General features: G+C 38.2%; 1 protein-coding gene across 3 annotated transcripts; it reads right to left on the reverse strand.

Annotated features, from left to right (window-relative positions):
- Positions 1-93: 93 nt before the first annotated feature.
- Positions 94-17843, reverse strand: RAB5A (RAB5A, member RAS oncogene family). 3 transcript variants are annotated; one of them, XM_080338530.1, is made up of 6 exons: positions 17585-17843; positions 10876-11126; positions 6980-7131; positions 5838-5960; positions 3941-4034; positions 94-960 (listed from the first exon to the last, which is right to left on the reverse strand). In XM_080338530.1, exons 2-6 carry the CDS (start codon positions 11036-11038, stop codon positions 845-847), a joined length of 648 nt encoding a protein of 215 aa, XP_080194656.1. In that variant the 5' UTR covers positions 11039-11126; positions 17585-17843; the 3' UTR covers positions 94-844. The 3 variants fall into 3 exon arrangements, with proteins under 3 accessions (XP_080194656.1, XP_080194654.1, XP_080194655.1); XM_080338528.1 differs by having other exon boundaries at positions 17603-17842; XM_080338529.1 differs by lacking the exon at positions 17585-17843 and adding an exon at positions 17023-17278.
- Between the last annotated feature and the right edge of the window lie 4772 nt (positions 17844-22615).

Here is a 22615-nt window from a genome sequence, read left to right on the forward strand (position 1 = left end):
TCGTTAGTGCACTATTTTTTTTCCTTAGAGGAAAAAAACCCATAAAACTGTAATGGCCAGCAATGATCAAAATCAAGAAAGAAGTCACAGACACCGAGTTTGTTGTGGTTTTACTTGAAGAGCTCTTACAGTTTGTAGAGGGGAAAAAAAATTAAGTCATAAAGTTGAATTTACTGGGCTGTACCCTCTGAACAGATTAGAAATTAAGTTAAACTTGATTTATCACTAATTCCTTTAGATAACTGGGTTGATACAATTTACATACAGCGTACCAACTAAAACTCCACTTTCCTGCAAGCATAGGGTTCTCAGAATTGTTAATGCAAGTATTATTTGTAATTAAATTATTAAACTATGGAATGTATAACTAAACAGTATATACCTGCAGAAACAACTGGTTGCATCAATACTGTGAATAAGTTTAAGTAATTTTTAGACCCTGTTTCTAAAAAAGTTTTAAAGCACAACTGAGAATTAAGAAAAGTCCCAATCCTATTTATTATAACAGTAATCAGTATTGAGGCTACAGGAACTGGCCAATTAGGTCCATGGAAAGTAGTTCTCCTACACCCCTAATGGCAAGTGATTTTTAAAACCTTTGAACTGAAGGAAGTTTATTCTGCTTCCATCTCCCCTCTACTACTGAAACATTACAGCCAGTGGTGGATACATGCATGTTAAAATTTTAGGTCAAAAGAAAACTCTGTATCATGAACTTGACTATTATTGTAAGTCTCTTCGCTGTTTGGAAGCTGTACAGGGCCAGGTTAAGCACTCCAATTCCATGGTTATTAACAGTTAGGAAGCAGAAGAATATTCAGAACAGTTTAAAGCAACTGATGTTTTAGTTACTACAACATTGACTCTTGGGTGGTTGCGTGGGTTCAGTAAGGTCTACTCCTCTTCCTCTGGCAGAGTTGGCTCCTGCACTCTGTGGTTCACTCTTGGGCAATTTTTTTGCTATAAAATCAATAAGAAAAAGAGTTAAAACTGAGTTCATGTACTGAAATTATTTGATCTTAGTGCAAACAGTCAACATTTTATTACTCCATAAGCATATCAATATAATCACTATAAAATCTTATTTGATTCAGTGTGTTGGTAATAAAAGAAGTTAAGACACTTAACTACTTAATGATTAACTACCTTATCTATGATTGTCAAGAGTGAAATACATTAGTAACCTGAGCAGTACAATTTATCTGCACAGTTATGCTATGTCAGCAGATGACAGCTCTTGTGGGAATTCACCTACACAGAACAGGCTTTAAGATCACGATGTTAGTGCCAAAAAATACAGAAATAATGAAAAGGCACAAAATGGAGACAAAAATGGGCCTAACTACTGCCCATCTACCTAGGCAAAGTATTTGCATACAACACATAAAATGGCCCTCAGCACTAGATCAAGTCTCTCCTCTTTTTTTTCAAGCTGCCTCTTCTCTCCAGCTCTTAATGAGTCAATTGACTGTGATAATTTCTTTGTTGTCCTTGTAGCTCCAGGGTAGCTCCTCGGTGACAAATGCTACTCTTCTGAGCAGCAGCTCCTCCTAACTTTCTGTCCATCAGAAGATTGCTAAGTCCCACATAAAAAAAAACTTCAGTGAGGCTGTCTTGCCCATATTACCAGGATCCAACAACCATCCCTGTTCTACAGTTCAGCCGCATGCTTTGACTCCAAAGTAACTACTTTGGCCAGCTTTTTAAAGAACAACTTTTCCTAAAAGGAGCAAAATGCAAGTATTACTACCAGAGCACCAGCACAGTAAACACCAAGATGTGTTGCGGTGTTAAATAACCCCAGGGTGCTAGGTAATCTCACCTAGGCACCCTTTCCCACAGAAGGCTGGACCGGATGATCTTTTGAGGTACGTTCTAACTTGAGCTGTTCTACAATTCTGTGACAGAATCCAAGAGTTCACGTAGTACTAAGCTTTTGAGACAGTACAAAGGGACAAAGCACCAGTAGAAAAATGCCCTCAGAGCACTGGCATTTTGGATTCTAGATAAACTCAGGTTAATTTACAGTTCCAGAATGTAATTGGAAGTTCTGAATGAGCTCTAAAGCAGCCAGTTAACAAGCAGTTGTAGCATGCATCCCTCAGTTCTGTCCATGTGCTCATTTTTCATTTTCTCCCTTTTTTTAAGGTTTACACATGGTCCTGAGAACTGAATCCATGTTGCGCAAAAGGCTGTTTCAAATTCCATGCAATACTTGTATTCTTCTCAAGATTTCTTTTCAGGGTCCGTTGCTGCAGAGATCTTTTTCTCATGCACCGACAAAAGATGAATTTCACCCACTGATGTAAAAGAATTGACAACCAACCTTGAAGACAAAATACCCAGGTACTAATTGTGCATTATTTTCTCAAATTTACTTTGTATACTTCATTGAAATATGGACAGACAATAATTATTGTTGAAATAAAAAAAAGAAAAAAAATCAGATTTGGGGATTTTTCTTTTTTTAAAAAAAGATGCACACTGCACCTTTAAACAAAATTATTTTAAAATTTCACTAGAGCAGTGTAATTGAGCTGTATGATTAAATACAGGCCTATCTTGATCATTTATGAGAAAAATATACTTTCCATTCATAGAGTTATGTTTTTTTCCCCAAGTATTTATAGTTAATATGAAGCAAGTACTTCTTATAAAGTGTTGCTATAGTGATGATTTAATTTGCATCTGCTGGAAGTTTGAACCACACCACAAATTACCTTCTGCTTTACTGACTTGAAAAGCAGATTAAGAGCTCTTTAGAAATATTTAATTTTGATAGCAATGCCATTTTTCCACAAAAAGTGGGATACAGAGGTAACTGTAGTGTAAAATATGAAACAGAATTAATAAGGTTATTTGACACTATACATTATTATTCCCCAGTAGCAGAGCCACTAGTGTCATTAAGGTTATTACTAAATAGGCTGGTAACCAATCTAAAAATGCATGCTTTCTTTTTCCTCCACTTTCAATGTTTTATTGACAATGAAATACAATTTTTTGTCTAACAATGTAATTCAGAAAATTTCTTAGTAATTTATGTTGATTATTACATGTTAACATCTTTAGAGAAATGCCTAAGATTATGTTAGGGCTAAAAATATGTTAGTAAATGCACTTTTCACATGAAGTATCCTTTACTTACACTTGGATACTGAATTTAAGCACACATATTGTTATCTTTGGCACAACTTTTGGATAGCTGCATTTGGAATTTGAACAAGTTTATCACAAATGTGTTATTAGGAAATATTTTGATTAGAGTAAAATGAACACTTGACTTTTTTTTTTTTTAAGTAAATCCATTATTATTCTCCCATTTTGAAATGTTTTCAGCTTCAATTACCACCATCTCAATAAAGGTAGATTATTCCAGGCTCTGCACCTAAGGTAGTGCAGAATCCATTGAAAAAAAAAAACATATCATCAAAAGGCACAGTTTTATACACTTCCGTTCTTACACTGACTTGCTTAACAAATGCCAAGTATATCTTACAATCAAGAAAAGCTGTGTAAAGCTTTTAATTGTTACCTATAATGTTACCTACCACGTTACCTATAATTGTTACCTACCACGGAAAAGGCTTTTTAATATAACAACTAAAGCTTAATTTTGCTTGAATTTGAAGCAGTAACAATTTTCATCATGGAGTCAAAACATGTACACAGAACTTGCTGATAGAATTCAAAGGTAACTTAGCTTAGCTATTCCAAGTTAATCCAAGTGTTTTGGTACTTGACATAAAACCTGTGCAACTGTGCTTCAAGTAAGTTTATCTCACTTCTGAACATCAAAAAGGATATGAAAGTGCCTACGGAAGTTTCAGCACCAGAAATGATTTCAGTGAAAAACAAAGGTCCTGAGTTAGGAAGACTATGGTGGTACATATCTCATTAAAACAATTCCCTTAAATTCTCCATTTGTTCATAAACTCACCAATTGCCATGAATATTTCATTTACATTCATAGATGTCTTGGCAGAAGTCTCCATGAACAACAAGCTGTTGTCATCTGCATAAGCCTGTGCTTCCTGAAAGTTAAAATAAGAATGCATTACTTCATTTAAAAAAAGCAAACAAACAACTAAATCAAAATCCAAAACACAATCTTTACACATTGTACTTTTATGGCTACTAAGGAACAATTTCTATACCATTTTGAAAGTTTGCTGGAACACTCATCTGACAATGTGTTATTCATCAGCTATGAAGAAGTTACAATTCCATCAGCAGTTAAACATCCAGGAATGCAATCTTAAAAATCACTACTCATCTTAAAAACATCCGGATGGAAAAATCTCAGGCAAAACTAAATAATAAATAAAAATATTTCTTAAAAAGACATCCCTGATCTGTGACAGCAAGAACAAATAATCTCCAGAAAGTCTATTATTACCCTGGAAAGAGGCAGTTTGTGATCTTGAATCTTTCAACCATTGAGGAAGATGGATCAGAACAGTTTCATTATCCTGAGAGAAATTCACCAACAAATAAGCAGTATTTACTATCCTATCACATTATCTCCATTTTCAGTCTGAATTTTGATCTGAAATACACTATCTATAAAAAGTTTTCTAGTTTCGGCACTTCCTGTTAGCCAGTTCATCTGAGAATCCCCACGTTCTTATGATTATGTAACTGCCTTTGCATTCAATAGGAAATCTGTAAAAAGCCAAACTACAGAACACCTGTGATGAAAAAAAATCTACAGCATACTATATTCATTTGACTGACATCAGCTAAGATCTAGGTGACTATATCTGAAATAGAACACTAACAAATAACCAGAAATCTAAAATGTGCTTTGCAAGGAAAAAGGATGTCAAACCTGCCAGGAGCCCACAAATCCACACAAACAAAAACCGAAAACATTTGAAAAATATTAAGATTGTAATTGTACGGATAAAAGGTAGTTCTACTGTGGTAATTAAATTTGATTAAGTTTTTGACTACACACGCTTATTTATTTTTTGTTAAATACCACCATTTTTCACAAGACACAAAGGTTTTCTGTCAAACAGCTTTATGTTATAGTTGACATGGAAGTACAAAATTAGAAAAGGAAGCTGTAGAATTCTGGCAGAAAAATACCTAAAACACTGTTAACCTTCATAATCTAACTCCTATAGTTACAAAAGGATTTACTATACTCAGCAGTATCTCACTCAGTGACACCACATACAGGTTAAGTCTGTAAGAAAATTAATTACTAATACGATCTTAATTCAAATTCAATCAATCAAGAGTTTGCTGTAGGTTTTATTTGCTTCAAAAGCTATTTTCTGATGATCTGGTCAAACTTTCTAGAAGATAAAACACAGCAGCGCGAACACAGATCTATCCACTAAACCAAAAAAGAATGCCATGAAAAACACAATTAAAACTTAAACACTGCTTTAACAGTATAGCCTATGCAAGTCCAGCACAAACAATCAGCTTTCAAAATTCTCCTGCTGACAAGTTAGAGAATGGTTTGCACCAAGAGTTACTGCTATCTCATCCGTTGAAGCCCTAGTTACTGGTAATTTTGGATAGAAGACAGGGAGAGGTCACAGCAAAGAACAGAATTCAATTAGCTTTAAAGTTATGCAAATACATTAGTTATTCCTCAAAGTCAAACAATTATTCAAAAAAAAGTCTATTGGTACATATCACTTGTACAGAAATAGATTTTTCAGCAGCATGTGTAATTTAATTAGTCTCAGTTGACGTTTATATTTAACAGCATGACCTCTATAACAACCAGCTAGGTTATGCATATAAGCTCCTCCTACATTTATTTACTTTCTATTCCAACAAAATGTTATTTTTATAAACAGAAGTTATGTACATACCTGGAAATCCACAGCTCTTTTGTTAGCTAGATCAGCTTTGTTTCCTGCTAAAGCTATTACAATGTTAGGACTTGCTTGTCGCTGAAGTTCTTTGACCCAATTTTTCGCTCTGGCAAACGACTCCTGTTAATGATTGCAAAATGATGCAACTGAGTTTTATCATGCTTTTGTACTCACCTATTATCCCAATCTCTGTTATCTATACTTCAGGCAAAAGGCCAATGCAAGGCTGCTACCTTTGTCCAAAGGCACACTCCAACTTGCCAACTGAGCTTTTAAAATGAAACATTCCTACCTTAGTTCTCAAATGTGCTTAGTTGGGATAATGCTGAAAAAGTAAGTAAAGATAGGAAGATCTTTATGTAGACAAAGTAAGGAAAGAGAAGTGGCTCAGAGAAAAAAAAGGGAATTTTAATTTCTCCTCTAGAAGAATAATATTTATGAGCAGCTATATTGAAATAGTCTCAAAACATTTTCTAATTACTGAGAACTGTTCATTATGGTACAGGGTTTCTGGGTTTTCGGGTCTTAAGTCTCATTTTATCAAAGAAAGTGGTGCTTATCTGTTTTAAGTTAAAGAAAAAGAAATCAAATAATCTCAGGTTTTGGTATCAATGGCTTGTGTCCTTTCCAGTCCTCACCTTGCAATAATACAGTATTAAAATAATGTCCTTCACTATCAGAAATAAACTGTCATAAACAATGTGGTGAGCTTAACAGCTCAGTTCTGGTGAACTGATTTAAAGGTGGGTTTGAAACACTTCTACAATGGGATTTGCCCTTTTCTTTAAAACAAAACCAAACCAAAAAAACCCCACACCACACAACAACAACCAACCAAAAAAAACCAAACACCAAACCCCTCAAAAAATGAGAAATGGTCTTTTGGCAAGAAAAGTTTACAGACACAATATAACATTACATAGCTAAATATGAAATAAGTAGCCCGATATAGTTGAAGATGTCCCTGCCCACAGCAGGAAGGGATTGGACTAAATGACTTTTAAAGGTCCATTCCAACCCAAACCGTTCTATGAAATGCTGAATTGATTCACACAAGTTAGTCAGAAAAATCAAGGAAAGATCAGTTCAAGACTGCTAGCTTCCAAATCCCCCTTGTGCCTCCTTAATACAGTACTTACCTCATTTGTAATGTCATATACCACTATAGCTGCTTGTGCTCCTCTGTAGTACATGGGTGCTAAACTGTGGTACCGCTCTTGCCCAGCTGTATCCCAAATCTCAAATTTTACCGTTGTATCGTCAAGACATACAGTCTGGGTCAGAAAAGCAGCTACAAAAGATATAGAGGTGCTGAAATCAGAAGTCTGCTTATACCTCTATATTAATATAAAATTATGTTCATAAAGATGCAAATATAATTTCTTTGAACAATTCCAGCCTATTATTAGAATATAGCAGGTTTGAAGCAAGCATTAGCTGACAAACCGTAACTCTGATCAACACAGAACAGTTAAACAGCCAGCCTTTCCTCAAGCTAAACAAATAAGAAAGCAATAACTTTTTGCAATAGTGAATCTGAGTTAGTACAAGCCTTCTAGATACATTTAATCCTGCTTCAACAAACTATACACAGTACCAGTTAACAGCATCCCATCATGCTATAATCCAACAGTTCAGATTTTTACAGTTCTACAAATTTACATCACTTGAATAGTAACTGAAAGCTTTGATTTTCAGCTCCTGACAGCTCCACCTTAGCTAATGGGTATGGAAGAAAGAATCACTTCTCAAAAGTTCTTGTTCTTATAGCAGCCATGTTTTTGACTTTGCAAGCAATAACCAGAATTTCAGCATAAATTTGACAGCCTGCAGTTTCAGGGGAAATGGCATCCATTCCCACTACAGCTCAATGCATGACCATAAATAATGGCCTTATAATTACAGAAAACAGCAAGTAACTTATTCCAAGTCTTCAAACAGTTAATGCTAATAAAGATTGTCCATTCAGGTAATGGTACATATTAGAAATAAAGAGGTGAGCACCCACACAATATAGAAACACATATTACAAAACTGAGCTAGAATGTCAAGAATTTATTGGGGTAAAAACCAGGAACAAGACGACAAAAACCAAACAAAACCAAACAACCAAGCCAAAAAACCCCAAACCAACAACAAAACACCAAACAAAAAAACCAAAACCAACAACCAACCACCAAAACCCAAAACCACACACACCCCACAAAAAAAACACCAAAGCACTAAAAAACAAGATTTCCTTCTACTGAGTTCTCCTAACCCTTTGAGTTTTAACTCCGTCATCTATTCTACCTTAGCTTTTGAAGTTTAAAAATAAGCACACAATGATTACAGTTGTCTGACAAGCTGTCTTGATTACCTGCTTTATAGTCATGTTGTTTGCCCACTTATAATATATACACAGCAGAAAACAACAATTCCAAGAATTCAGAAGAAAGCTTGAGCAATCCAGCATAAATGCTTGCAGTTGTTTTTCCAGTCATGACAGACGTTCAGTGAAATACTGTGGACTTGCTTGCCCTTGCTTCTTCCACAAACAACAACAAAAAAATTAAGACCTTCTGCTTGATGAAATGCTGAATGAAACCCCCTACTTGGCTGAACTGGAGACTCTCATCACTAAGCACACTGACAGATTGTGACTGATTTAAATCAAATGTCTGAAGAGGCAATGACCCATAACCCTTGCATACCTGAGATGTCACCCAGTTCCACATACTCCATGCACAGCTTATGAATCATTCCAAGAGTGCTGCAACTTCCAACTCATTACAGTAAACCAAAAGCAAGTCAATCTTGCTTTATAAAGGACACTGTAACTAACATATAGAAGCTGACTAGTTAAGTGGTCAGGTGTTCCTGCTTCAAGGGTATTAGCATCCATCACAGATGAGCAGGCAGGTTGGAGAAGGTAAAGGCTTTGATGTTCCAATGTTAAATCACCATTAATCTCTCTAAATGCTAAGTATCCAAGCACTGGCAAAACAGGCTTCTTTTGGTAGCTCCGTAAGCAGCCCAGAACCAAAATAAAAAAGAAAAAAAAACGCTATGTACAACCTGCATCAGACTAAGGGTTTCCTCCTCAGAACCAGCTCAGTATTATATTTCTCCAAGGCAGAAAAAAGATGTTAAGCAAGTGGAATTTGAAGTTCTCACAGACATTATTCTCCTAGATGGAAGAATGTACCTACACTCCATAAACAAAGGGATGCACTCAGGAAGATAACTAAAACATAGGTTTTATTCAATGATATTCTTATGGTTTTTTGAAAGGAGCATTTCAAACACCACAAAATGCCAGCTTATTTCTGCAAACAAGGTAACTTTCTTCTATCTTGCAAGGCTATAGTAAATTGACTATTAATCAGCTGTGCTAATTATCTGAAAGCCTATTAACAGTCATACTTTTGTCTTAAGCAACTAACAGGCACTGCTACACTAGTCTGGAGTGGCAAAAACACACCATCACCATCCAACTTGTCTGCCTTTAACTGCACACTCTTTCAAGTGTTTTTATTCAGATTCACAATGCACATAAGCCTCTCTGTTAAAATTCTGCATACAAAGAAAATTATGCCTTAGGTAACTACAAGCTACAGAGTTAGACAGCTTTCTAGATAGATATCTTTTTCTGAATCTCCACATTGCTGCATTTAGCATCTCTCAGCTGTATTATATGGCATTACCTTGTTTCTATTTTATATAGAAGAGATGCAAGTTAATAAAGAGATTACACTAAACTCTGTATATCTGAACTTGAACTTAAGCTTTGCTTAAACTTTGTATAGATTTTAAACAGTGTAACGAGATTTGGCTTTTCCTTAGTTCTACCTGGACACTAAAACAAGAAAAAAAAAAAAAAAAGGAGGTTGAATGAATTGGAGATCATCAAAACTGAACAACGCATTTCACTTAATTTTAATAGGCTTGGGTGTTGTGTGGTTGGTTTGTTTGGTTTTTTAATTGAAAACCACACTGATATTGGGAAGCTGATTCACTAGAGATGTTTTCAGAATGCTTTCCATATCACCACATAGCTGTAGGAGATAACAGGGAAACCTTTCACACTAACACCTAAACACTAAACACTAAAGCCACTATAAAATGCACAAAGCCAAAAGCGAGCATTAGTAAGACTGTTAAAGGAGGAAAAAAGTGGGTCTCCATTTATGCTGGCAGATAGACAAAATAAATCCATGTAACAGCTAGCAATAGGGTAAAAAAAAATGACTCAATGAAATTCCATCTGTATTTATTTTTCTAAGCTTTGTAGACTTTTTTTTTTGCATTTCAACAACTATCCAACTATAGAGAGACACACCACTGAAAGAGCGTCACATAAATATTACAATGAAACAGACTGATTCATGCAAGCAGCAACAGGGACTACTAGAGAATATTTATCAGTCCGTAAAATCCAGATTTTGTTTAAGTGTGTATGCTGTTAGGTAGTTCTAGAATAATTTTAAATTTATCTACGGAGGAATACAGCTCAAAGCACAAAAAACTTCAACATAAAATATGACAGAGGAAATCTGCTGGACAGGGAGCATAAAAATCTGTTCAAACTGTAAAACCAGCACATTAAATTACGTGATTACTAACTAAAAATGGAATATCCAGGAATGCAGCAAGTTCTCCCAAACCAAAACCAGGATGCAAAAATGACAACACAATTTTTTTGGAAGATGCAGCACTTTGTGTTCATAAAAAGCAAGTTCTTAATTCTTATTAAGCAGTTGTTTCATGCATTAAGCATACAGCACAATTAACAACCACAGATCAACCCACAAACAATATGTAAAATAAAGCCCAGTTTTCAAAACTATGCAGTTCAAGGATGCATTTGCTTTTTCTACTTGACATGGATGCTTGCTACTGCCTTGTGCCAACTACAACTTTTAGCTTAGAAAGTTATAGTTCTCAGATTTGATTCTTGCTGTCAATGACTCATTCTAGAAGTTCCGTTATATTCAAGGTTGTCATAGGCAAGGACAAGATAAAGTAAAACAAATCAACAGGAAAACTTTCTTACCTCCAATCGTACTTTCTTGAAACTCATGAAACTGTCCTTTTACAAAACGAAGCACCAAACTAGATTTTCCAACTGCAGACTCTCCTAAAAGTACTAGTTTGAACTGGCAAATTTTATTTCCAGCATTTGGCCCATTGGGTCTTGTTGCTCCTCGATTAGCCATGCCCAAATTAGAAAGAAGTCCTTTGTTTCACGCTCTCGAAAACAAGTTCCAGGATTCAGATCTCAGTCGTGCCTCTGCCAGTAACAACCTGTTTATGAAAAGACAATGGACAGTATTAGATTTACAAACCAAGTTACAAAAATCTAATTCACCCATGCAACATGGATTATATATAACTTGTCCTAATATTTATTGAAGTCAACAGTCCAGAGCACAGCCAAGATCACTGTTAAGATGTCAGCTACAGACAAAATCAATGACAAATGAACCAGTTATCTTCTTCAATACCTAGTCCTCCCATTAAAGCTTCAAATTAGGACGTTAATATCCAATAATGTTTCTTCTTCCAAGACTTCAGGCTTTTCTTTCTTAACATATCAAGGCTGAAGTATAACAGACAGTCTGTGATTCTGTCACATTATTAGTAAAAAATCACATGAGAAGAAATAGTATTTTTTCTCATAGTTTTGCTAATGTTAAGCAATATTCTGAAGTCAGCACCACTGAAGTGTGCTAAAAACTTGAGCAAATAGTGAAAACTCAATCACCACATCAAGTTCTTTGCAAGTATCAATTAAATTCTATCATGTATATCAAATGCAATTTCCTTAAATAAAAGTATAGAAGATCTTGACACACAAATCACTAATCCTTTTCTAGCTGACAACTGCCCTTTGAGAAGCAAAAATACAAAGCATTCTATACGTACAAAAATGGATTTTCTTGACCACTAACAATTCCGGATGACTTTGTGCAAGCCACCAGAGAATTATCTTTTCACTTGGTTTGTTCAGCCTGGAGAAGATGAGGCTAAGGGGAGACCTCATTGCAGTCTACAGCTTCCTCATAAGGAGAGGAGGAAGGGTAGGCACCGAACTCTTCTCTTCAGTGACCAATGACAGAACCCAAGGGAATGGCAGGAAGATGTGACAGGGGAGGTTTAGGATGGATGTTAGGAAAAGGTTCCTCACCCAGAGGGTGGTGGAGCACTGGCTCCCCAAGGAGGCAGTCACAGCCCCAAGCCTGACAGTGTTTAAGAAGAGACTGGACAATGCCCTCAGACACATGGTGTGAACTGTGAAGTTGTCCTACGCAGGGACAGAAGCTAGACTCAATGATCCTTGTGGATCCCTTCCAACTCAGGACATTTATGATTATGATAAATTGATATTTCCAATACCAACACGTCCTAGCGGATAAATGTTAACAATAGAGATCTCTATTAAGAACAAGTATGAACAGTGTATTCCTTAGTCTATCTACTTTTCTTTTTAACTCCTTAAAAACCAAAATGAAACAAAAATCACATTATTTATTCATATGGACAGGGAAGCCTTTACCTCCAGTGGTATCACTTCTGAGCCTAAAATTTATGTTCTTACACACTTAGCAGTAGAGATTAAATCTTTCTTGCAGGTAGGCATTGCTGTTATGAAAGACCAGCATCACAACTTTCTGTATTCTCCTTCCTCCGACTTCCCAAAATAAAATTCCCAGTGAGCCCGTAGGAAACACCTCTAAGCGACCGTCAGCTCTCAGCAAGAAAAAACATCTGCTTCTGTATTACTGATAAATAAAAACCAAACCAGCCTACAACTTTACCCTTGTTGATTATTTTCCACAAAAGCTGTATCCCCAGCAAGTGTGCACAATTCAAGTACCTAGGACGCAAGCAAGTTAGTTTAGAGCACATTCACCTGATGCAGAAAATGGCTTTAATGCACATATTGCAAAAAGGTAAGCTACTACTTGAAAATGACTTCTTGGTCTTTCTTCCACATGGTAAAGCAACTACATTTTAAAACTAAGCAGTAGCCTTTAGTAATTTTCCCACTTCAAACCACTTTGCACATGTATCAGGCACTTGAACATTCCAGTTCGCTACATACCTAACTCAGACACTAAGCTTTCATACTCCTTTCTACCTCTACCTTTTGTAAACCTAACACAAGTAATGAAGAATTTTCTTTTCTGGAAAGTGCTTCCAGCACTCCAGCAGAATCCCATCCTCCACTAAGATACGCCTCTACAAACTAATTTCCATGCATAAGAAAGAAATCTTTGCATTATTTCTTTACCAACATAACAGTTGGGAAAAAAAAAAAAAAGGTATTTTATCACTCACCGTAAAAAGAACTTGAACATAGGTTTTAGAAAAAAAATATTTTCAACATCTTAACACATGTATTTGCTTATGTTGCTCCATTTCCAATACCTCTCAAAATAATTTAGCTGTTTCCAGGTAGGATATTCCAACACTGTCTTCATCCCTGTCTGTCCTGAGTTTGTGTCCCATTTTACTATTATGATATTCTTAAAACAATATATTTTTTTATTTGCACATGATCTAATAAATATCTAATTTTAGATTTATGTTCTTACAAACATGTGAAAGTGTACCATGGTGAAAGAACACTTCTATGAAGCAAAAAAGCCCCTGCATATCCCACCACCCTTATTATGAATACTATGATAACTACATATTAGAGTTATTAATTTTGGTTGAATATTTTAGAATACAGGAATGGATCCAGTTATTTTAAAAATACCAGACCTTTCATCCTTACAGCAAAAACCAATTCATGTGCAGATGGTGTACTGGTTCTCAGGCAAGACTTCTCCCCTGCTACCTGTGCTGCTGAAATACACTACAGAAGTTATGGAGCAATTGGGATAAAAATGGATCAGTGACAACTGTTAATCTTTCCTAATTATACTACAAGCAAGAAAGCAGCAAGGCATAGCCAAAATACAGGCAGCTCAGAATACCGTTATGCATTAGTTTATCTTTTTCTTTAGAAATGCAATGAAGGCAATCAAGTTATTTCTTCTTTACAATAAAAGACATCTGTTTGCTGTAGCATTCTAGTGAAAATCCCTTTAATCTTAACTCATCCCATGTTTTTCTAGACCCTGCAGCATTACTAAAGACATAAGGGCTACATCCAATGACCGTGTACGTTAGTTCTCTTTGGAGCAAGTGATTCTAGATGACACACAGTGAGGAAATCAATCCACCACACTGGTAACTTGCTATAACTACATTTTTGCTTACTGTCTTCCATATTGAGAACAAAAGGAGGCACAACAGAAAAACCGGTAAGACTGATCTAACTCTAATCATATTTATTTGTTGCAACTAGCCATTTACAGCTTTTAGTTCTTCAGATTAATGTCACTTCCAAAACCCCTTGCAAAACTCCTTTAGGACTCAAAGCCGAAACAGATTGTCAAGAAAAATACCTAATTCAATTTTTAGAGATGTCCAAGCTACAGAAGCTGCAGTTATTAGAGAACTTCAAAGTTTACACCCTTACAACACCTCTCTGCCCTTACCAAAAAACATTCTAAAGACTCAGACACCATGTACAAAAATAACCAGCAGTCAAGCTGATAAGAAATCACACTACCTGTGAGGAAGGCCATCAAGTCCTGGAAACATCCTGCAGACATCATTCATTCAATAGTCACATTTATATATCTAATAACTTACTAATAAAACATACTACAGTCATACCACCCGTTTTTTAACAGCTCAGGATTAAAACCAAAACCACACACACCCACAAACCGCCCCTCCCCCCACAAGACTCAAAACCTGATAGAGCGCATCCAGATGACTTGGATATATTAAAACAAGTCACTAACACCTTCTATAGGTGTATATGGAAATCATAATCTCTTGAAGTTTCAGATTGTATTGAAAGTGTTCAGTAAGCTCACAACATGGCAGCATACAGACATGAAACACAAGTGAAAAAATTTATTAATCAGAAGAGAAGCAGTACTACAGTCTAATGTAGCCATTACAGAATGGGTTTGGCCTGTTTTTTTTAGATTTGTGTGCTGAACACAGAACCTCACAAGGATTTAAAAGTGTATTTCAACGCTACAGATCCCATGCACACTACAAACTAAGTCACATTCATCCTCCAGTTCCCTAAGTAATCTGTAAAACACTAGCTTTGAGGATCAAAAAAAAAAAAAAACCCAAACAAACACACCACCACACAAAAGAGGAATACTACACTCCGTACCCTAGACACTCTGCAAATTCAAATCTTTTTTTGACAAATCACTTGCAAGATAACTTTGAAGACTCACTTGAAGGGCTTAGCAGCCCTATCTATTTCTTACTCTTAGCTTTGGTGAAAATCTCCAGGAAAAGGTTCACTAATGTGCACCCCCCCAGCCCCCATTTTTGTATGCTAATTAAAATTTGGAATCTATTGATGTCTTTGGAACATGTGAAGAAAGAAAACCTTGAAAAGACATTTTCATTCATCTACACAAAAGCAAGTATGCAGTTGTTTGACTAGAACCCAGCTCTTAAACATATGTACAGAAATTATTTAAGGGAATTACAGATATAAAAAAACTGCTGAGGAAAATACTATGGAATTTTCTTAGATGGATGGCAAGATTTTCTTTAACAGAGTTTAATATGGGAACTCCAGCACATATTAAAAAGCAAGACCCATTTTGAAGTCTTGGGCTCTACAAATACATAGGTCCTTCTGGTAAGTAGGAACTTTCTCTCTTCTCATGAACATCCCGAAAGGGACAGCAGCTCCATGGTGAAATGTCAGAACAAAGTTTGGAGCATATTATTAAGGAAGTACTCCAGTTAATCCCACCAAGTACTTTAGCAGATGCTGGGTATTCTCAGCACTTAAGATGAGAAATTTATACGCTGCTATATAGTCTTTGTTAGTAGTGAGTTTTATTTATGAAAGAGTCACAAGTATTTTAATAGATGACCACACAAATTTTATTACATTTCAGTCTGCATACAAAATAGCAACAGTCCCATCCAATACCTACAAACTCCCAATTTAATGGCATAATTCATAGGTGTGTAAGTGTTCAGAGCAGTGCCTATTTTAAACTACAAGAAAGTTAACACAGACATATCAAAATAACAAACACTACTGACAAAACCCCACCTACTAAAGAGATTAAGACATCTAACACTGTTACTACAATGAATGTGATTAAGTGCATTATCAAATACAAAGACCACAACACAAATTCAAGATACATTTAACATTGGAACATTCTGCCACTTTTATATTTCAGAGCAAATGACAGTGCTTCTTACCATGAACACACTGTTGTAGTATTTTCTATTAAACTTTTTCACACTTCATGAACAGTGACAGATCATACAATGGTGAGGTTGCAACCATTATCTACTTTAATTTTTTTTACACTGCACTATCTTAAATGTTCTAAAAAGAAGTATCTAAAAAACCTTTCCTGTTATTCCCTTCCAGGTTTGGCAGGGTTAGTGTGACATTTTACTGCAGTATTCAAGACCGTGATACATACAACTATCAAAATCCTTGTCACATATAAGCCAGTTTATATTGAAACATAATGACACAGTAAGTTTAACGAGTCAACACAGTCACTGCAAAAAAATTATAGCCTTCCAATTAAAGATAATAACCATCTCATAAGCTCACATGAATGATGTATACTACCAATTGCTTTCAGATAAACTGGTTTATCATGCAGGAAATGTAAGTAATGATGAATGTACTACCACTGTGTCCAGCCATCCCACTTAGGCCAACATCTACCTTTTTCCTGACATTTCTTGTTACAGAATAACAATACCAACATGCAATTTAGCCTGCTTGAAACTCTGAAACGTCACTACCAAACTGAAAAAAACCCAAATATGACATGCTTTTTACTTAGTTTGAATGTTATGTGGAAGAAGCTGATTAACTTCAGCTGCTTAGTTAGCTGTTCAGCCTCTCTTTTCCATTCCCAGACTCTAAAAGAGGCATAAGGTAGGGGGAAAAAAAAATGTAAAAACCAACAAAAAAGCTGAGAGAATAACCTTTCATGGTCCTGTTGTTAGGAACATTTTGATAGTTCTTACACAACTCAGCCTTCTTCCAAAACATAAGAGGGCATAGGTTTGCTCCTCCACTGTACTCCAGCTTTATGTCTAGTTCTAACTAAGAGCATACCCAGTGCACTAGGCCTGTCGTGATACCGCAGATGGCGACGTGTTGTCCGAGCACTTCTCGCCGTATTCACCGTCCTCCCCCACCAGCCGCAAGTGAAAGGGAAAGCGAGAGACCTATCTCCCAATCTCTCCTACAATCTCTCACAAGCAACTTGAAGGGAACAACTCTGTCCTTGTAACTGGACACAGACAGTGATAACGCACTACAGGAGAGCCCGCAAGCAGGGGAGGATCCCCGCTCTCTCCTACTCGCTGGAGCCCCGGGCCCAGCCCTCCAACCCCCGCCGCCGCCACCAGCTCCCCTCCCCCGCGGCTCCCTTCCAGGCACAGGAATAAGGGGAAGTGAGAAAATCGGGGGCGCCATTTTGAGACGGAAAGGGAGAGCCCAGCCTCTCCTCCCCGCACGGCGGGCTGCCCACCTCAGCAGCTCGCACCGAGGCCCAGGCTTCCCGCAGGGCCCGGCGGCGGCTCCCGGGGAGGCGGCGGCCGGCAGAAGCCCGAACAACAGACGCCCCCCTCCCACACACCTGGAGACCCGCCGTCCCGCGAGCGCAGCCCCTCACCCGCCACCGCCCCCTCACCTGGCCGGGCCGCAGCGGCCGCGAGCGGGAGAGGGGGAGGACGCGGAGCCGGGGGAAGCGGGCGGCGGCGCAGCGGCGTCTGTCCGTCCGGCGGGGCTGGCGGGCGAGCCGGGGCAGGGCGGGCGGAGGAGGGGGAGGGGAGGCGGCTCAGCCCGGCGGGGCGCGGGAGGGGGGTGGGGGCGGGGGCGCAGCGCGTGCCTCACCCAGCCCCGCCGCCGAGACTTCCGCCGCCTCGGCCCTGACCAAAACACACACTCACACACAACGCACTTCCGCCGCCCGCCTCCGCGTCACGGCCCGCACGCGGCATGCGCTTCCGGTTCGCCCGCCCGTCACGTGGTCCCGTGTCTTTCCCACCTCTTTCTCCTTCCTCGTTTTGTTCCCTCTTCCCCCCGCCCTGCCGCGCCGCCGCTGCGGAGCTGGACCGTCAGCAGGGTGGCAACTCCGTCCTTTGATCGGCAGGGCGTCCCGTGCCCCCTCATTCTCCTCAGCGCCAAGGAGAAGAGTCTCTGGGAGCTGCCACGCATCTGGCCCAGTCCCCCAGGGACCGCGGGTGCAGTGCAGCCTGAGGAGGCCTCCAGGGTGCCAGGGGTGGGAGCTGGGTATCACACAGAACGGCTGGTTTAGAAGGGACCTCTGGAGATTATCTATTCCAACCCACCTGCTAAAGCAGGTTCACCCAGAGCAGATCGCACAGGAATGTGTCCAGGCGGGTTTTAAATGTCTCCAGAGAAGGAGACTCCACAGCCTCTCTGGGCAGCCTGTTCCAGTGCTCTGGCACCCTCAGAGTAAAGAAGTTTCTCCTCTTACTCAGATGGAACCTCCTACGCTTCAGTCTGTGCCCATTGCCCCACATCCTGTTGTTGGGCATCACTGAAAGGAGTCTGGTCCCATCCTCTTGACATCCACGCTTGAGATATCTATAAATATTGCTGAGATCCCCGCTAAGCCTTCTCTAGGCTGAACAGACCCAGCTCTCTCAGTCTCTCTTCACAAGAAAGGCACTCTAGGCCCCTAGTCATCTTCTTAGCCCGCCACTGGACTCCCTCCAGTAATTCTTTGTCCTTATTAAACTGGGGAGCCCAGAGCTAGCCTCTAGTTTCCTGGGTTGTCCTTCTTGCCCTTTTTGAAGACTGGAGTGACATCCAGAAAAGCCACGGTTTAATGGTTAATGGTTTTAACTAGTTCCCAAAGCTATGAGTCAATTGAGTTGAAAGAAGGAACTACACTGGAAAATCTGAGTTACAATTGGGAATTTACCTAACTTTTTTAAAAAATAAACAACCATTGATAAAGCCTTAGAGATAGACTCATTTTTGGAAGAATACTGAAACTTAAGAGAACAGATTGCTAACACAGAACAAGTCGTGATGGCTTAGTAGGTGGATACAATCTGACTTAGTACATGGAAATATTAACACACCTTACTCTAGAGATTGTTGGACAAGCATCATTGATTTTCTGTATTGCAGGTGAAGCCTCTGTAGTCCTGTGTGCCTTTTTATATCTATAGGTGAGGAAGAATGCTGAAAAAAATAGTAATAATTTGGGGATGGCCTTTAAGAATGGTTAAAAGACTGGAAAAAAACTTACCTCATAGTGGAAGATGTGAAGACCTGCTGACCTTGTAACGAACCCTTGATCACAGGCTAAGTGGACTGTATAGGAATCAAACCTGTAATGATAAGTATTTCTTCAGTCTATCAGATTTAACAAGATCTAATAGCTGGCATTTGAAGGAACTAAAAACCAGAACTGGCAAGACATTTAATAAGTTTATCAACAATGATATTTAATCATTGGTACAATAATGAAGATTGTTTAGATAACTCCATCACTGGAAATACTGAATCAAGATTCGATGTTGATGTCTTCTCAAAATGTGCTTTAGTTCAACCACATTTATTTAATTGAACTAAAATTAAGTTAGGTAAAGGCTATGGCCAACATTATACTAGGGCTGAGGCTCCACTATGTCATTCATTCATAAAATATATGACTTTACCATTAGTTGTTCAGTCGTCTTGCCAGGGCAGGCTTAGCTTCTCCTGTTTTTGCTGCTACTTTAGAAATATGCTGAGGAAAAGAAAAAAAAAAAAGGTATAATCAGTCATGTCACAGCATTTTTTTTTAATCATCTCCACTATGTAGTGCTGCTTTAGAAATATCTTGCTTCTTGTAAAATATTATAGCTGATGGCCATGTAGGATGAGAAGGAAATCAACAAATCTCATATTTGGCTGATTTGGTGGTTTGGGGGGCATTGTTTGCTCTTTTTTGTTTGTGGTTTTGTTTGTTTGTTTGTTTGGGGGGGTGGTTTTGTTTTTTGTGTCATTTTGTTTTGTTTGTTTTGGAGGCATTTTGGTGGTTTTGTTTGTTTGTGATTTTTTCTTTCATTCTCTCTTCTTTTTTTTTTTTTTTCCCCCTAGTATGGACATTTCAATACTTTAAAAATTATTGAAGTGAATGGAATAAAACCAGACTTTTCTTTTCATCTTCTTCAATTCTTCTTTTCCATGTACTTTTCCATTGTTAGCAGATTGGTCTCAGAGTAATAATTTCACCATTCTGCTTTACTAAGTAAAAGTTAATCACTTACATAAATGGTTTTTGTAAGGCCAATATGTAATTTTTAAAAAGTGAAAAAGACTTTGAGTTCACCAGTGATGTAGAATGCCAGACTAGCTCCAGAGAAATGTGTTTGAAAATATGTGAGATTTCTGAGCTGTGAGCTTGTTGAAGCTTACCGTAAAGACTGTTTTTTAGAATATTTGTAGAAGTTGCCCCTTAAATCAGGTAATACTGCCCTAATGTACTGTTTATTTGCCACAACCTTCTGACTGGTTTCAGTATGTTCAATTGGACTATAGGACTTGCTGACCAAAACATCAAAATTCTGATAAGCAGAAGTTTTTTAGTTTATAAATTATCAGCATATATCCAAGCACCATCCAGCATCCAACTAACCTGCAGCTGCTTCCTTGCTCACCTCCCTGCAATGAGACAGAGCACAGAATACGAAGAACAAAACCAATAAAACTTGTGGGTCAAGATAAAGACAGTTTAATAGATGAAGGAAAGAGGTGAGGGGGAAAGGCCATACGAAGGAAATCACTCACCAGCACCCCCTAGCCCCGCTCCGGCAACAGACCAATGTCCAACCAGTCTCCAAGCAGCAGCTGTCTTGGAAGCCAGCTTCTTCTTCCTCTACCTGCAATTTTTATTGCTGAGCATGATGCTATGGGATATAGAATATGCCTTTGATCATTTTGGGTCAGCTGTCCTAGCTATGTTCCCCTCACAAGTTTTTTTCCCACCCTGAGAGTCCCTCCTGCATGGGGATGATGACAAAGTGGGGAGAAAGATAAAGCCTTGACCCTGTACAAGGACTGTTCAGCGGCAGCTGAAGTATTGCCATGTTATCAACAAAGCACAAATAGTCACACATCCAAAACACAACACCATAGAGGCTGCTGTGAAGAAAATTAACTCCATGCCAGCCAGACCCAGTACATACACAAACAGTTCTGGGTGAAAAAAAGAAAATACTGTGCTGTGAATCTTTAGAATTACTTGAAGTTAAATTTAGAGATTAAATCCTCATGTCACATGTGGCATTTAATGTTTTACTTAATGTACTGAAATGAAGAGCCACTAATGGAAGCTATGATCCTTGTCCATTTATGTTTCCAGCTGCAACCTTATGCCTCTTGAGTGTGTTGTGAGTTGGGTACGTTGTACGTTGAGTACAGCTGCAGAGTTTGATCAGCCACTGTTGTAATGCAAAAATTATTCACCAAAAGACATAGTTTGGCTCAGCTGACTGAACCGACTCATCTGTGGCTAGATCTGGTGCAGATAAGAGTAAAGGAGCATGAGTTCAGAGCAGACAAAGAGCCAAGAATCACTTTTTTGGCAGTAAAATTTGGTTAGGTGTAATGTGAAACCGCATGCTCAATATACACAAGAAGAATGAGAGAAAATAAAAACCATAATGCAGCAATGTTCAGAAAAGAACTGTAGTATTCCATATTTAGGGATCAGATATTCCATACTTCTAATATAAATAAATAAATTCTTTCTAAAATCAGCATAATCTTTCAGATTAGCAAATGTATCTGAAATTCAAGGCTGAGTGGAATTTGCGATGCAAGAATTATATTCATGTGATACAGTTGTACTAACAAAAAAGGCCAATGGAATAACGTATTACTTTTGCTCAAGAGATAAGACAATTTTTCTCTTGAAAATCCTTTGAGCAGTCTTAAGATGTGTTGTAGTAGGCCATTTTGCTCAAACTGCTAGCATGAATGCAACTCTCACGTGCTTTTTATCTGTTAAGTATGTAGGCAGTCCGTGTTTTGGATTATGTGATGGATGCACTCTGAGACTCGGATTCTACAACAGCAGAGCTATGATACCAGCGTGCTGTGAGAAAGCATGTGTTACCTGCATGAGGTTCTTACTGACTTGGTAACTCCACGACTGCAACACTGAGCTATAGTATGTTTCTTTTGCTTTGTGAAACTCCCAGATTGTTCACAGCTGGTTGACACTGACATACAGGGTCTGCAGACAGCAAAGATTCACTGTGAATATATGAAACAGAGGCAGGAGAATGTGTGGCAGTAAGCAAGTGACCAAGTTCCAGTTACTGTATTTTGGATTTGACTGGTCTGTGAATGTTAATGGTGAAGATGAGTTTCTTCTGTTGTGGTCTGGACAAATAGCTACTTAAGAAAAGCTCTGAAATCACTCAGATAGCTCTACCAGTGTTCATGTTTTCATATTTTATCTCATCTCGGGTCATACACCAAATACCAAAGTGAAACTGTTGGATGATGTCAACAAAACAAAAATTATGTTAGTGTGTCATGATTGCACCAGATGGATTTCTTCTATTTCAGCATTTCTCTGCAAGAGTGTAATAATATGCTCTGTTCAGTCTTTTTGTGTTTAAATATGACTCTAGATGTGCGGTAATAAACGGAAGTTGGCTTTAGAGGACATGCC

The sequence above is a fragment of the Nesoenas mayeri genome, assembly GCF_963082525.1.
Source record: "Nesoenas mayeri genome assembly, chromosome: 2".
NCBI classification, from domain to species: domain Eukaryota; kingdom Metazoa; phylum Chordata; class Aves; order Columbiformes; family Columbidae; genus Nesoenas; species Nesoenas mayeri.